Source organism: Saccoglossus kowalevskii, chromosome 8, assembly GCF_978046115.1.
Source record: "Saccoglossus kowalevskii chromosome 8, keSacKowa6.1, whole genome shotgun sequence".
In the NCBI taxonomy this organism is placed as follows: Eukaryota; Metazoa; Hemichordata; class Enteropneusta; family Harrimaniidae; genus Saccoglossus; species Saccoglossus kowalevskii.
Genome location: NC_140648.1, coordinates 4,621,171 through 4,636,647, shown reverse-complemented (window position 1 = coordinate 4,636,647; position 15,477 = coordinate 4,621,171). Strand labels below are relative to the sequence as shown.

The 15,477-nt window shown below is 35.8% G+C and overlaps 2 protein-coding genes across 5 annotated transcripts in view; one reads left to right on the top strand and one right to left on the bottom strand.

Moving 5' to 3' along the window:
- LOC102809371 (transient receptor potential cation channel subfamily M member-like 2) overlaps positions 1-1,418 on the bottom strand; it is a 44,317-nt gene extending 42,899 nt beyond the window's left edge. The window contains exons 1-2 of the mRNA XM_085502056.1: positions 1,243-1,418; positions 906-1,025 (exon numbers count right to left, since the gene is read on the bottom strand). Of these exons, the coding sequence (XP_085358182.1) occupies positions 906-1,025; positions 1,243-1,287 (165 nt within the window). The 5' untranslated portion in view covers positions 1,288-1,418. The remainder of the gene's footprint in view (positions 1-905; positions 1,026-1,242) is intronic.
- Positions 1,419-3,118: 1,700 nt separating this feature from the next.
- On the top strand, positions 3,119-13,282 carry LOC144349483 (uncharacterized). 4 transcript variants are annotated; one of them, XM_078008050.1, is made up of 8 exons: positions 3,119-3,310; positions 3,513-3,592; positions 4,603-4,702; positions 5,014-5,121; positions 5,422-5,534; positions 11,243-11,351; positions 11,904-12,023; positions 12,506-13,282. In XM_078008050.1, the coding sequence occupies exons 1-8, from the start codon at positions 3,227-3,229 to the stop codon at positions 12,635-12,637; spliced, it is 846 nt and encodes a 281-aa protein (XP_077864176.1). In that variant the 5' UTR covers positions 3,119-3,226; the 3' UTR covers positions 12,638-13,282. The 4 variants fall into 4 exon arrangements, with proteins under 4 accessions (XP_077864176.1, XP_077864178.1, XP_077864175.1 ...); XM_078008052.2 differs by having other exon boundaries at positions 3,127-3,276; positions 3,513-3,582; XM_078008049.2 differs by having other exon boundaries at positions 3,127-3,320; positions 3,513-3,582.
- Positions 13,283-15,477: the final 2,195 nt, after the last annotated feature.

The window sequence follows — 15,477 nt, the reverse complement described above, 5'->3', positions numbered from 1 at the left end:
ACGTTTTTTTTTTCCTTTTGCAAACACAAGACAGCAAAATAGTGATTCCATTTAGTTGGTAATCACCCAACTTAGTCATCGACATAGGGGTGTATTTGCTGTATACGCCGATTACTCCATTGAGGCATTGCATGAGATCAGATCATTGGATTTGCTTGGATATAACAACACTCTTGAATTTCTAAATATTGATGTGGACATGGTTAGCCTTAAACATGGTGAGCTGGGATTTTTTTCTGTATTTTGTTAATTATTATGGCTGTTACCTGGATATACTGACATATTCTCTTTATTAACCAGTCATATGCAAAATAATAATACAATGCTAAAAAGTATTTCACTATTTATATTTGAAACATACTATCTATTACTCGTAACATTATATAATCTATGAATACATTCCAAGAATAATATTTCATCCAGAACTTTGCAAAGCAGCAACTTTATTAGCTCTTGGTTGATATTTTCTAGTCACAATTAGAGCTGATTTGCTCAAGGCGTTCAGAACGAGTCACCTCCGACAGTATCATATAATTTGACTTTTCGTCAGTGGGCGTCGTTTAGAGAAAATACGTTTGGCGGTTTTACTTTTATTTTTTGCGCGTCACCGTTTTTTACTTTGTTTACCACCTAGCAGAAACAGTGGACACCGTTGGCGGCGCATTTTTCGTGACGTTTTGAACACTCAGCAAATTTGAGCAGCATTTATAACAGAGAAGTTTTGGACAAAGTAAAAGAAAATATTTGTCAAGCTGACCATACAATTGTACCTGACATATAGGTTAAACGGATTCCAATACAGAACTTCCCTGTGTGATAATTAAAAAGGATACAATAATACTCGTTGACAGCACAAACGTACTATGTATGTCATAGGTTACAACGAGGCACACACAAACTGTTACCTTCTCATTTCCATTATTGCCACAGTCAGGCATGTCTACATTGCCCTTGATGTCTGGAACACACGATAATCTAAACTGAGCATCTGGGGTCATAGGGTGTACTTGCTGTAAGCTATAACACTGTAATAAAACAGGAAGAGAACATGAGGAAGTAAGTCCATGGACTGATAGATAGAATATATAAAACATTCACTGTGGTCCACTACCATGATATGTCTCGTTGTTATAACACATGGAGATAGTTATTATCAAAATGAATATGCTGTGAATAACAATTGTGGGTATCTTCTGATGATAAATGAGTAAATCTGGAAGAGAAATCATGAATGAGTTTCACCTCCACTTTCACTTCGTGTGGTGTAATAGTGTTGTCTAGCGACATAGCTTCTTCGATTGCTGGGTCTTGTAAGTACTCCTTCAGGCTAAATCACAACACATTTCAGTGTATGAATGTACTACATCTAAACCGTTCAACGTATTCGAAACCACTGATTATCCCAAGCGTGGTTATAACGGATGTGACCTTTTGACCCGGACTATGACGGCTAGGGGGTATTCAGTGTTCAGTTTATGGCACACCTATCCACCGCGATAGAAATCGAATGTTTTCGTCAGTTGACGATGAGCGCAGCCGTCCTGCATTTCATGAGGTAACTCAAACAAAAGATAAACCTTAAACCCCATATAATTATGTGCATCAATTGTATTACATGCCGTCAACACAAAAAACATATACAAGTACCTCGGCTGTCAGTGGAAGATCAGATATGTTGTCATGAGAAAGATTCTGGTTCACTCCTGAAGTTTCCTTTTTTTTCTTTTAATGCATATATATATTTTTCTAACTTGGTCCGTGGTTGTAGATTTGGTCGGAAATATCTGGGATTATTTTGTTAAATGCAAAGAATTCAAGGAATGCCAACTTCCGCCGTTCTCTGAATTGTGCAAGTGAAATTAAATAAGCTTCTACTGTCACGTGAAGACTGAAACATGTGTGGGTGTTTGGCATCCTATCCTCAACGGTCGTGTTTCCAGAGATCAGTGAACGTATGCAACAGGTCGATATCAGATATTGGGTCTCTGTGTCGTTATGCATCATGTAATAGGTTAAATTGATGTAATTGTAGCGTAGCTCACAGATAAAAATCTCTTTCGCTTTGTAAAACAAACACTTAGAACTTAGTGAGAGGCATATTTCTAACCGCTGAAATAATTGTATAAGGATTATATTCAGGCAGTATACTTGCTTGTGATTCACAGCAAATCACGTGAATCGCACAGTGATTCCACACTCGGCGCAGTTGGAGTGACGTAACGAAGTTGGGGTTAAAATGTCGTTATCACTCGCTGAAGATAGAAAATTGTCCCTCCGAGAAATATTAATAACTATAATATGTTCGCGTCCGTCCGTCCGTCCGTCCGTCCGTCCGTCCGAATGAGTACACAAGTTGGTGGATCAAGAATTGTTGAAGGGTACTCAACTTGCAATTGTCGGTCATTTCTTCAATAAAAGATGGTCGATGATTTTCTCTGGAAATCAAAAATAACTAGGGAACACATGTTCACATTCTTGTTTCGGCCTTTTTTGTAATGGTATTTTAGTCATTTCTGGTACATTTGGTGTTATTAAAGTTGTTTTTTTCAGATATTAGGATTATCGACAAACAAAAGCTATACGAACGTGTGACAAACTCATTTCTATCAAAAAAGAAACACCAGAGAAATTGCAGAATACACTTTTATTTCTATGTGCGAAACCCTTATATTGTACTATAAATAGCATTATAGCACATATTACAGATAAGTCATTGCACACGCAGGTGGCATCGATGATCATTGGTTATTTATAGACGTCCAACCAATAATTAACGACGTCGACAGTCAGTGACGTCACATCGAACGTTCCGAAAAGAGCCGAGTGGTAATATTCATATGTGTTTAATGCCAACGTGACTTCTGTACATATTCGCACAATGCTTCCTAAGGGCTTGACCATTAGAAACTCTCGAAGGAGAATTTGAAAAACATGGTATATTCATTGAAAAAAAACATGTTGGGAAAAAAATACAATTATAAATAATTTGCACAGTTTTTCTACCGTCTCCACCACCCAGAGTTTCCAACCCACGTCTTCCGCATTTTCCCAACAATGAAATGTATATGCAGTGTTGTTATTTGACAGATCGAAACAGAGTTAAAAGAATGCAATGTCGTGGGAGTGTTTACCAATCACGATGTCTAGTCACTCATGAATGAGGAACTTGTTCATGCACAGTAACGCCAAAGAGTAAAATGCGGAACTGGTACTAAGTACATGTAATATGTCACGGTGTACGGCGCATGGTGAATTAGGCCACGCTGATTATTGCTGGTTAGAGGGTATCGCTTTGTTTTTTACATGCACGGTAACTGTCGGTAAATACTTATTTTAGAGTAACTCACGACTGAATTTGTATTATGTAGTTGCAAGAGTACATTGTCTGTTGACATGTACTATTCACCCTGCCGTGAGCATACCTATTATGTACTGCCCACGTACTGCCAACGACTGTAATAGGTCACAGAATTCCCAAGACCTCATTCTGGTTACTGTATATATACCTTCAGACCCCGAAGTGGCGTTCAACTGGCGACGTTATTCAGTCTCTCATTTCGAAATGCCTTTTAATGAAGACAAGTAAGTATAGGTAATTTAATTATTATTTGGCATTTGTGTTTGATATATGAATATCACTGTAGCTGCATAGCACTGTCACATCGTGGTTTAGCAAACTTCAGTATATAAGTGTTAGATGTATGATTCGTGATGTTGACGTATTTCAACTAACTGTGTAGTCCCAGCTTGACTCAAAATTTGCTCAAAATGTAAAAGTGAAAATATGGATAAAAATCGTTGCACATACCTGTAAGTTTTAACTATTGAAGTACAATCGCCCCACCCAGCCCCTGATATTATCAAGCCCGGCAGACTATTGCTCGCCGTGTTATAATACTAGTAACACCATTAAGGTGTATTTACATAATTATTGTAAATCAACAATACTGTGTTCTAAAATCATTAACTAGTCTTAAGCCTTGTTCACACTGGGCAAAATAAAACGGTGTCACACCGGCGTTTATAACGCCGTTATTAAGGGTTGGATCGGATTCCAAACGCCGTAGTCACACTGCACCGACTTCAATGTTTCCTTTGTCGTTTTACTTATACCATTAATAGATTAATAATAATTCTAGTATTAATAATGTTTTGTAATTACCTATTAATAAATTCGCTATTATAGTACTATTGTTGGTATAACTGACTGGTTGATAGTTTACCCATGTGTAATTTTGGCTTATCACACGAGATTTGACCGCACATTAATCAATATTAATCCAAAAGACGGCTTCTTAAACGTGCAAGCAACGCAGGCATACAGTATGTTATAGACGTACTCGCAGAATGACATGAGGAACTTTATGAATAATTGTATTAATAAGTATATAATATATAGGCGCTGACAGTACTGGATTCTATTCTCTTCATTGTAAAAAAGAATGTATATAATACTTTAAATCAAACTTCCGTTAAAATGAATGTTTTTGTTGGTTTAGTCACATATCAATCTATATTGTAGTGTGTAGTACTTTATTACAAAAGCAATGTCAACTGAAAAAATACCATTCTCGTACATTTTGTCTACATTACTCATCACAGTGACACAGCCATGTGTGGCAGTGACGTTTCAACATGGCTTTTGCCAGCGTGTTATCTCCAAACTGCTGTGAGCGTGGATGCAGTACAAAGACATCCAGACGTAAGTTACTAAGTTAAAAATAATCAAATCATTATGTGTAGATCGGGTTCGATATTGAGGTAATTGCCATGCTCAATTTTTATGTTGCATCAATATTTAACAGGTTGAGTTCCATTGTCGTATCATTTGATTCAATTTTGCTTATATGACATGGCCGAAATGGCGAATATAGTTTTTTTTCATTTTCCCCATGTTAGTTATTTGGAAAAGTAATGAAATGTTACTTTTTAGTTGACAAAAACATTGTAACACTCCATATATGATGTGCATACATCTAATGCAATATTATTACATTCTCATTGGTATTTCAGCATCGCGGTAAGAGAAAGATACAAAACAAAAGAAAAATCTGGAGAAAGAGCAAACATCATGATACAAATGTAGTTTCGAGGAAAGCACCTCATGCACATTCTAAAAGGGTAAATAACTGGATAGATTTATACATTTATTGTGCATTTCATCCCTGGATCTCAGCCCGTGACCAGCAGGTCAGTCATGAAATGGCATGGTTTGTATCGTTCTAATGTTCTTGCTCTTCAGCATCCGTCAATTATTTTGGCTCCATGAATAAAACATAGATTTATAATATATAATATGTTTCATGTACAAATTAACAAGTAAGACCAGTATTTAATTTCTTCAATTGTAATTACACAAATTTTAAGAGAATCCCAAAAATTATAGCACAGAGTGGTTAGCGATTTTCATTAATTTTACAGATACAGCCACATCGCCGATGCAAGATTTACCCTAAATCCACCAATACGGATTACGAAGGTTACACCCAAAATGATGGACCAAATAACGTAGAGAGATACATGCCCCTAGGCAGGTAAGACTGGTTAACTTACTGAACTCTTTTACTACATACGTTTGTACACTGGAAATCGAACGAAGTGTTTTCAAATTAGACACATTTTTATATCCACATAAATATCACTCTACGTGATTTATAATTAAACACATAACAAGTTTAACTTAAAATAACAAATGGTTTATATTACAATTTGAAATGGAACATATTAAGTGTTTATAATCTGCATTTAATTGAAACTAATTAAGTCCTCAACTTATTTGCAACTGATTTAGTGTGTTCAAACTATTCGTAAAATTTATAGATAGAAACAATATCCAACAAAATGGACATGTACATTCAAAACAATTGAAGTAATACAATGAAACAAACGATCACATCTTTGAACTCTTTTATAGCTTCGTTTTCATCGTAGATGACAGAATGGAACTTTTCATGTAGATGACTGACCGTCGTCGTCCGTCTGTCTGTCAATAATTACATTTTCATCTCGTGCTTGAAAGTCACCGGCTCAGTTGCTTTGATATTTGGTGTGAATGTAACTTGGGTGAACATCTGTCAGACAATGCGTTTCCTGTAGTAAATAAAAACATTGACAATGAGTGTACGTTACTCTGAAATTGAACTCGCAATTATGTTAAATGCGTGGGTGAAAAGTCAGCGGTAAACGTACCAGATGTGATTTGCTTTTTAACTTTATTAATAAGTGTATTTATGCGCGAGTTTTCAGATGCATTTGAGAGTTACGATAATTTATAAAAAAGCCAAACCAAAATCTTAAGGTTTGGACAAAATTTGAAGCACCTTTCAATAAATTGCGTGGGCAATACAAACCTTTGATATGATTTTTGAATTTGAGATATTCGTACTACCTTATTTCTTGGTACAAGCTTTGAGATGGCAGACACTTCATCATCACTGCCCATGCTTGCAGTTTCAGAATTGTTAGTGTTTTTATTCCATCTTAAATAAATCTTGTGACTGCTCACAAAGGACACTTAGGTTTAAATGAATGTTCGACAGTGGCGACAATTGGACAGCGAAATCAAAGAAGGGTGACGATGAAAAAAACGACCGAGATTGCTGGAGTCGTATTTGCAACCGAGAATTCTGAGACGATTTAAGTATCCTGTCAGATTCGCTCAGGAGAAAGAGAAAATCGGTCGCACGTGGCGACTAATACGGAGGTGTCTTATTCGACTCGGTGCAGGGAGAGGTAGTAAAAACGAGTGGGTTATCCTCTACCCTTTGACCTGGTTTCACAACAGTGACTTCGGCGAAAACGTGGGTGGTTACAGTGGTAAAAGGGGTTCGTACCCACTCACCAACAAAAGAAGCAACATGCAATTAAATTGTGTGGTATCAACACACTTATTATCACTAACGACAGTATTCCCTTTATTAGTCAATTCATTTTCTTTGTCAGCCTATTCCTGACTGTCATCTAGACCCATTTCATTTGCATAAAAAACAGTATTCTTATTTGACTTTATAATTGTACATTTATTTTACTTAGTATTTTCCCATTTTCTTTATCCGGCGATAAGGACCAACCAGATTTTCTTGTTTTACTGGCAGTGTCACCGATATTCATGTCATTTTGGTAGTTTCAGTGTTTAACTATTTTTTTGAGTTTTCATTTTATGTGTAAAATTACCATGTTATTATCGGGAGCTTCCTTACATACTTCGTCAATGATTTCATTCAAAAAATGTTTCCGCGTTATCGTTTGATGGGGGTGGGGCGATGATCGATTGCATCCCAGAGGAATTAATCGCGTTTCTTCCACAACGCGCCTATACATATTAAGCGTATGAAGAATTCATTAGTCGGGAAAAAATATGGGTACATTGGATAAAATAATTATATTATTAGTCAGCCTAGTGTCTTCATCAATGGTCTGATACCTAAAATACTCATGAGAAGCATAGTCAATGATTGGCTACAACTGACAATCAGCCTAAAATCATTGTAACATTGTTTGGGGATGGCACTGAAAGCACTAATAATAGTTAGTTTTTTTCAGAAACAAATGCATGAATGCCCTCTGTCAATTCTGGTAAAAGCTGGGATTTTCTTTTTCCGCTTTGCCACCCCAGTAGCTGACTAATACTTCCGTATTTGAGCACATTTGGAGACAACATTCTTATCGGTTATACCGATACCCTGATGTATTGCTTCCAGTAAGAAGTCTTTATGTGGGTCATGCCGCATTTTATCTAACTGACTAGAATATTGAATTTAGCGCCATGGATCGACTGTGTATGCCAATCAAGACTAAGTCTACTTGTGATTGACTGAGTCTGCCAAGCCCATCTCGACCTTGAACTTGATTGTTCGGATGGGATTTCCCTGCATTTAAAATGAGTTAATAATTAAAAACACATTAATACATATAATTAGCAGGACCTGCAATCTAACGAATAGTTTTGGTACTTGGCCCGGGCATATATATTTTTGTCTTCACACATTCCAGTTTCACTCATACAACAATTGCGTTCAAAAGATTGGCACATACAGACTACAGGAAATGTGACGTGTTCTTTTTGTCATCATTTCGAGGGCAGGGGTCAGTTGAGTCAATATGAAGCTGTGTATCTGCGTCGTCGTGGGTCATTGCATGTCGGCTTATTTTGTAATATAACTAGATATTTTCGGTTCGAAGCAGTTAGATATACAAAAAGTTGACAATTTGCCATGCCCCGGAAGAAATCCCCATTGTTAGGCAAATAATCATGATCGACCACGTCTCGAAACTTCCCGGAAATTATTTCTACATGAATTCCCGACTTCAGACGATAGTAGATCACAGCACGGGGAAACGTCGCATAACTAACAGCGATTTGTTCATACTGAAATGGCTTCAAAGTGAGTTTATATTTAATTTCTTGACTTGAATATACTTAGTAATACACCCATTGTTCGATACATTGTCTGCCACTCGGTGTCTGGTTCTGTTTAATGTTTTGACTGGCTGCGACCCCAGTGGGATAGCATGCGGTTCAACGCAATTATGCATGTCAAAACTAGTGGTGTGAATGGAATAACATATAAGCTTCACACAGATTGATCATGGTAGCACTAGTCATGGTTGTAGCAGACTCTACAGTACATTTGGTGTATAATCTATCGACTTCCTGGATTGTCTTAATTTATATATAGGTTCAATAAGTTAAAATGCGCGACAGCAGGCCTGACCCCCGGATCACAAAATTCGTGTAGTTTGCTACCTACCCAATGGCCCTTCACATTGAATGGTATACTATGCCTGATTATATTACAACTGCGTCACCTTAATGGCACTATCAATGTACTGTTCATTAACTACAAAAGTTTTTCTTGTTCGTGTTTCAGTCTACAAAACACCTTCACTGACGAACACATGCTAGAAACCATATATCATCCAGCATTAGTACTCAATTAAATGCTAGCTAATTACTTCATATTTGACATCGTATCGTATTACATCATTTTTTGCTCAAGACCATATTATTAAAATGTATATGTTGATAACGTCATAATCTTGATTTATGAAAACCTCATAGTAGCCAACTAACTTCGTGTGGTACTATACGTGTACCTATGGTAATACACGAGTGTGCTTCTAAATAGCAATATAAAGATATTACCTAGAATATATATTAAGAGTGTGCTGTTGCTGTGATATGCTGTGGATATATCATTAGAAATCACGCGTATTGCGTGATTATCACAAAATTGCACATCGAACTCATTTCGAAGCGTAAATGATTGAGTCTCTGAATGAACGTGTTATGTTCCCTGGGTATGCATACAAGTGTAATTTGTATTGCCTTCTTAACGATAACCTCGTTAAGGCTAAGACATACAGACGCGGATGTGACGAGCAAAAATTAGTTGGATTTGATGCACTAAAATATCCTTTGATAACAAAATGTCGGCCACATTACGATGGTAAAATGGTTCGTCATCTCCTTCGACACTTAAATTAAAATTATGTTAAGATAACAGACGTTGAAAATTACAATTACGATATAGATTGTGCCTTTACCATATTATACTGTAATTTTACAGCAATAAAATAAATAAAGTCTGCAAACTGTTCAACTTCTTCGCAATAAGGTGCCGGATTGTGTTCATCGCAATTTATTTTCCGTCGGGTTCCTATCACATACATATTTCTAACTCGATTTGTTGCAAAATTAATCGAACGCAAATGACATAACATCGTATAATTTCTAACAATGTAAATAACATCTAAAATTTAAGTCAACTTAGTCATTCATAATCAATTTAGACCTGATATCTGATAAGTCGCATGGTTCAGCGGTTGTAACTCTGAGTGGCTCTGATTATTACTGTAATACTATTGCATTCTTATTCAAAAGGAACTAGAACATTGATTGATTAATTGCGACCCGAAATATTGGTTTCGAATACTTGTCAACTGTGAATTCTGATGATATTTATATTGTTCAGCCAATTATAACTAGATCATGAGTAATGCATATGTTTAGCTTGATACAGCCTTTTACTGTTTTATCTTGTAACAGCGTATAAGGGAATACATAATTTATGAGCATTTCCAGGTCCGTTATGGAGATATGGATTTAACTTTCTCTACCGACGTAATGGCAACCTTGCAGATGGAGTTACGTACCCTCTCTTACGTTATCGCGATTTTGCCATATCCTCATCCGTGCTTATGAAATCTTTATTTCTGTTTTCACAATCGAGAATTACCTCGCCTGCGGATAAGCGTCAATGATATCGTTCTGTAAAGCCACTGGTCTACGCGTTCGTGGTACACGTATAGAAAAGACTCTTCATCGCAAATCACTATTATAGTATAATACTGTTCTAGTCCACATTATGCAAAACAATAATACAAACCCACTCAAATATAAATTATAAATTCTTGGTAAATTAAAGGTTATTACTAAAAAATAAAATCGCAGAGAGTTTATAGAGAAATGTTGTGTCTAAAAATGTACGACTGCTTTTGAGGTGATAGTGGGCGGGATATATGACATAATGTACGCTACACGTGAGAAGGTCGCTTTTAACTCCCAATCATTTGCTGTCATTAACGTTTTACAGGGGAGATCTATAATGTTTGTTTGGCTTTGTTTAGATATATATGGTTAATAGGCATGCTCATTTATAAGTGACCTTATTCCAAGACCTTTCACGTGTCTGTATTTCAAACATACAATACTTGTTGCGTTTCGTGGTCAATGAATTGTACATAGGCTTTCATTTACCTGTCAACTTTACAATTTAGGTGATGCCACATTGATGCTTGAAGCACAGTCTGTCATATCAATGGCATGCTAAAGTTATTCAGAATCATGAACCTACAAAGACATGTGTGGGTAGTTGAGTTATTCCGATACAATGTATATCATTCATATAAAGTATAAAATTAGTCCTTGTGGAACACCTGGCATATCATTCTCCCATGATTCACCGGCAAATAAACATTCTCTGTACTCTGTACTATTTAAATATAAGTAGACATACAAGTTAATATATTGCCACATATGGCATATGACTGAGTTTGTTAATTACTAATGAAATGTAAAGTAAAAATCGAAGTAAATGGAATCAACTTAATTGGTCACTTTATATCATTTTATTTTTGAACCGAGTGCTCCAATCTGTTTGTAGGGTGTCACAAACAAAACATTTGTTATTTTTGCTGTAATACTAAGGATATTTTTTTTAAATTGTTTCAACTTACATAGAAACGCAGACAGAGAAAGCGGTCATTCATCTTCAGAGCTTTGGCCAAGGGGCTACCATTCTCACGAACCGAGTGTGATGAAGGATGCAATACCAGTGATTGCAGACAAAGTAAGTAAATAATTATGTTAGTCTCATTAGTTATTATATGTAGCATACGACAAATATCCACCATATAATGAATGGTGTTGTATTGCATACACTGACCATTGTACAATGTCGAAGCCACATAATATAAGAAAGCTTGAATTGAAAATGAAATCATTTTCTCAATTTGTCATAATAGTGGATATTATGTAACACTTCAACAATCCTTTGCTGGAGAATCAAAAACTGTAAATTATATTTTCATACATTTGTTGAGCTCATTCACTTGGGATCAGACTATGTTTTACCTGAACGTTTCCTTTAAGATAATGGTTATGACCTTTGATGGTTCTACATTGCATGTATATATCGTGTATATCATGTATATGTATCCAATGTTTAGTTGATGCTTTTGGTTCATCACCCTTATATTTGATTAATCGATTTGAAAATAGCATGTTTGTTATTTTGAATTATCATGACATATATTGGTTAATTTCACAGTTACCCTTCTATAATATTCACGCGATTTTATGGCGCGTATACACCAATTAAGCATTCTCAATGGTTTTGCAGCATCGTGATGATAAAGTAAGACATATCAGCAACGAAAGTGTGCCAGACTTTGGAGTCCATAAAAGGAGAAAGTCGAAGAAAGACGACCAGGCGCCAGAACCTTATATACGTCCTAAAAAGGTAGTTATTTGGGTTCACTGCAATGATTGGTGCACCAATTTGACTTTGTCATTAAATATCTAATCTATCAACTGCTGATCACTCATCTAGTTTTATAACACTTACCAGTAAATTGCTATTCACGTTGTATGCTTCAAACTCAGACTACAGATACTAATTTGTCCTGGCAGGCAGCCAACCAAGGTCGCCTCAATTATTTTTGTTTAAATTTTACCCTGTTCAGGGGACGCGAGTATTCTCATTTAAAAACTGGGTTATCACATTAACTTGTACTTGTTATATTGATAGGAAAATAGTGACATTGTCCTAAGGAATCTGATCGTGCATTCAAATGTAGTACAACTTGCTGTATATTAATTTGTCTGTGCCAACAAAAATGTAGTGTGATATTCGTAAGTCATGCTACGTTTATGAACTACACTCTACATTCCAACCACAGTCTCGCGTGTTTAATTTATCCCAATAATATTCGTTTTTTTCAGAACCAGAATCATCGCAAGCCCAACAACACTACCCCTGTAGGTTACATCAGAAAAACACCCCAGCATGATGAGTCTAGCATCTTGACGTTTACATGTAAAGAAGTGATTGTGCCAGTGAACTCATTCAAGTAATGAAGAAGATTACTGTACTAATTGAAAAGTGTCGGGTAATTGGCATTGTTAGTGGAGATCACCAAACTTGTCGCACAGATAGTAAACATTCTAATTGTGTGAGAAAATAACACAATTACTGAATCAGTTGTAAATCTGCCGAATCCTTCAATCTGCATCGCTAGAATTGACTGAGAGTTGAACCGTGCCTTATTCAAATTACATAATATATATTATAATGTAAATATTCGAAATATGATTCGTTATACAACATAATTTGAGCTAAGTGTCTACTCCAGAACAAATTAGTTGCTACTAAATCGTAGCTGTTCTATCGCAGTTGTAACAAAGATATAATGTATATACAATTAAAGTAACCACACAGTAATACTAGTATTCAAAATCTGTATTTATCACGCTGATGCACATCCGATTTGTATGTAAGTGTGTGTATCAGTGTTTCAGAGGCGTGTTCGTAAGCTGTAGTCATTTTTTTTTATTTTCGTAATAATGTAATTTAAATAAATAAAAAACGTAATTTCGTAGACATGGGCATGGTGTAAAATGTAATCAGCTATTTTATTCGTCCGTATTTTGTACAATGATATTATTTTTTGTATGCGTGTATAGCATTTTCAAAATTAAATGTAACTCGTACTACACAAATTACCGAAAATATTATTAAAATGTAAAATTTAATTAGGAATTTACTTTATCTGAAAAGTGTAAAAACCTATTTATACTCTAAATGGAACTTTCATTTTATTTATTTCATTTTCCTGTAAAAACGTAAAATGACGTTTTTATTTCCTGTAACCTGTACCAGCTATCCCCCTTGCCGTCCCTCTTGACACGCGTTAATTAGAAATGCCCCACGCTAGAAGGACATTGAGTCCATGTGACTATCATATAGATCGTGGACAGATTTAACATTTAGGAAAATATCGTGTTCACGATTTAGCAGGGTGAGAATAAAAAAACCTCGGAGAATGAGTTTTAAATACTAGTACACATGGTGTTCTCCGACCATTGACGTTTATATCGTGGTCCGAGCCTGAGTTAGATCCTGAATATTCATAAGTTGATTAAGATGTAGTGTTAGCGGACTGTTTGAACAATAGAGAAGAGCCAAAAAGTAGTATTACTCGACTAATAGTTGCAACCGTATCTGCATAAAGACATGTGTGGATGCACAGCACTGAACTTATGCATGCACAATGACCGCCGCACACTCCACATGTCTGACACATCCCATCTGAGTATGCATGCTATGTACGTTCAGTAGCGTTCAGATGGGTTCAGTTTTATGACTGTGATTTCGTGACTGTGTGCCACACACTGCTACGACTGAACAAATCTGACCACATTTGATTTTCATCCAACCGTCATTTTTATTCGTAATAATATGTGAGTTCTCATGGGCGTGGCACTCGTATCACTTGATCTTAAACCTGATCGTTGTGTGACTTTAAAACTCGTTTTGTTATATTCAAACCCTTGTTGTTTTTACCATAATAGGATGCCATATAATCTGATTCTATCTAGTAGCAATTTAGGTTTCTCATAGCATGAACAATGTGTCAATAATTAACAATGTCTTTAAAATAGTTTTATCTGCGTTTTTTGTCTTCAGTTTGATAGTGAAATTTACAAATTAGTGTCAAGGTATTTTATAAAGGTATTTATACCATACACACGGTTCTTTAAATGCATCGTAATTTCACTAACTAAAGGTTCGTGTTCACTATTTTCGCTAATTTTAAAATTAAATTAACGTGAACATGTAAAATAACGATAGAATTTATGAATTTAAACTTGGTGTATATGATAAAACTATCAAAATAGTGAAATTAAATGTGAGTGGAAATAAACGGTCTTACAATATACAGATATTATGATATTAAATTAAAAAAATATCGCCCGGCATTTTTCTCGTTAAAGTAAGAAATAACCAGCTGCAACGCGGTCGCTGATTGGCTGTTCGCTCTGACTGACTATCACCTGGTCTGTGTATAAAGAATTAACATCTCAGCAAAACAGGTCGCAGATAAGTCTATGTAGTCACTGCAAACATACCGCATTATTAAAATCAATTTTAAAATGTTTGTGAAATTGATATGTCACGGTCCGGGACATTCTCCCCCTTAAAAATTTGAAATCTATAACCTTTGAAACGCTATTTCCTGCATTTTGAGGGACAAATTTTGCTGACACAAAAAGTTTTAGCTTGATTTTGGAGGGGCGACGGCACCAACCCCCACCCACCCCCGTGCCACTGCCACTGTTTCTTTACTAGATAATATTTATATGAGTTTTAACTATTACGATGAACCTAACGCAGAAGCCCCGGCCTCATCGTCCGTTTTGGCTCGAGTGTCATTTATATTTATATGTACAAGAGATTTAACGTCAATCACACACAAATAAAAGTACACATAACTCACTATAACTGCAGATTACATGTTTTACGTCCCTGTTGTCACGGTACTAGAAAATTGAGACAAGGACAAATACATAATGCATGTACATGACCTTAGTCAGCTATCTCAAGATAAGGTCATGTACATGCATTAGTAAACCAAATATTCACCAACACAAATATGGAGAACAATCTAATTTACTTTACCATTATTATTTTTGTCTACTTTTATTTGCGTGCATTTTATACTTGCGTGCATTTTTATTCTCACTTTAATTGTTTGTTTGTCTTTATTCACATCTGTATTGCAATTCATTCAACATCCTAATAGGGATACGAACACAATAAAGATAATTATTATTATTGCCACATACATGTCAAGGACTATGGACTAAGAATCTCTATATGAGGCGAGGAGTCAGTCGCCCTCTCCCGATGAGTC

Coding starts and splice junctions, on each gene's coding strand:
- LOC144349483 (XM_078008050.1), top strand. CDS start 3,227: ATGTCACGGTGTACGGCGCATGGTGAATTAGGCCACGCTGATTATTGC. Junction 3,593..4,602: donor ATGAAGACAAGTAAGTATAG/GTAATTTAATTA, acceptor TACTCATCACAG/TGACACAGCCATGTGTGGCA. Junction 4,703..5,013: donor CAGTACAAAGACATCCAGAC/GTAAGTTACTAA, acceptor TTGGTATTTCAG/CATCGCGGTAAGAGAAAGAT.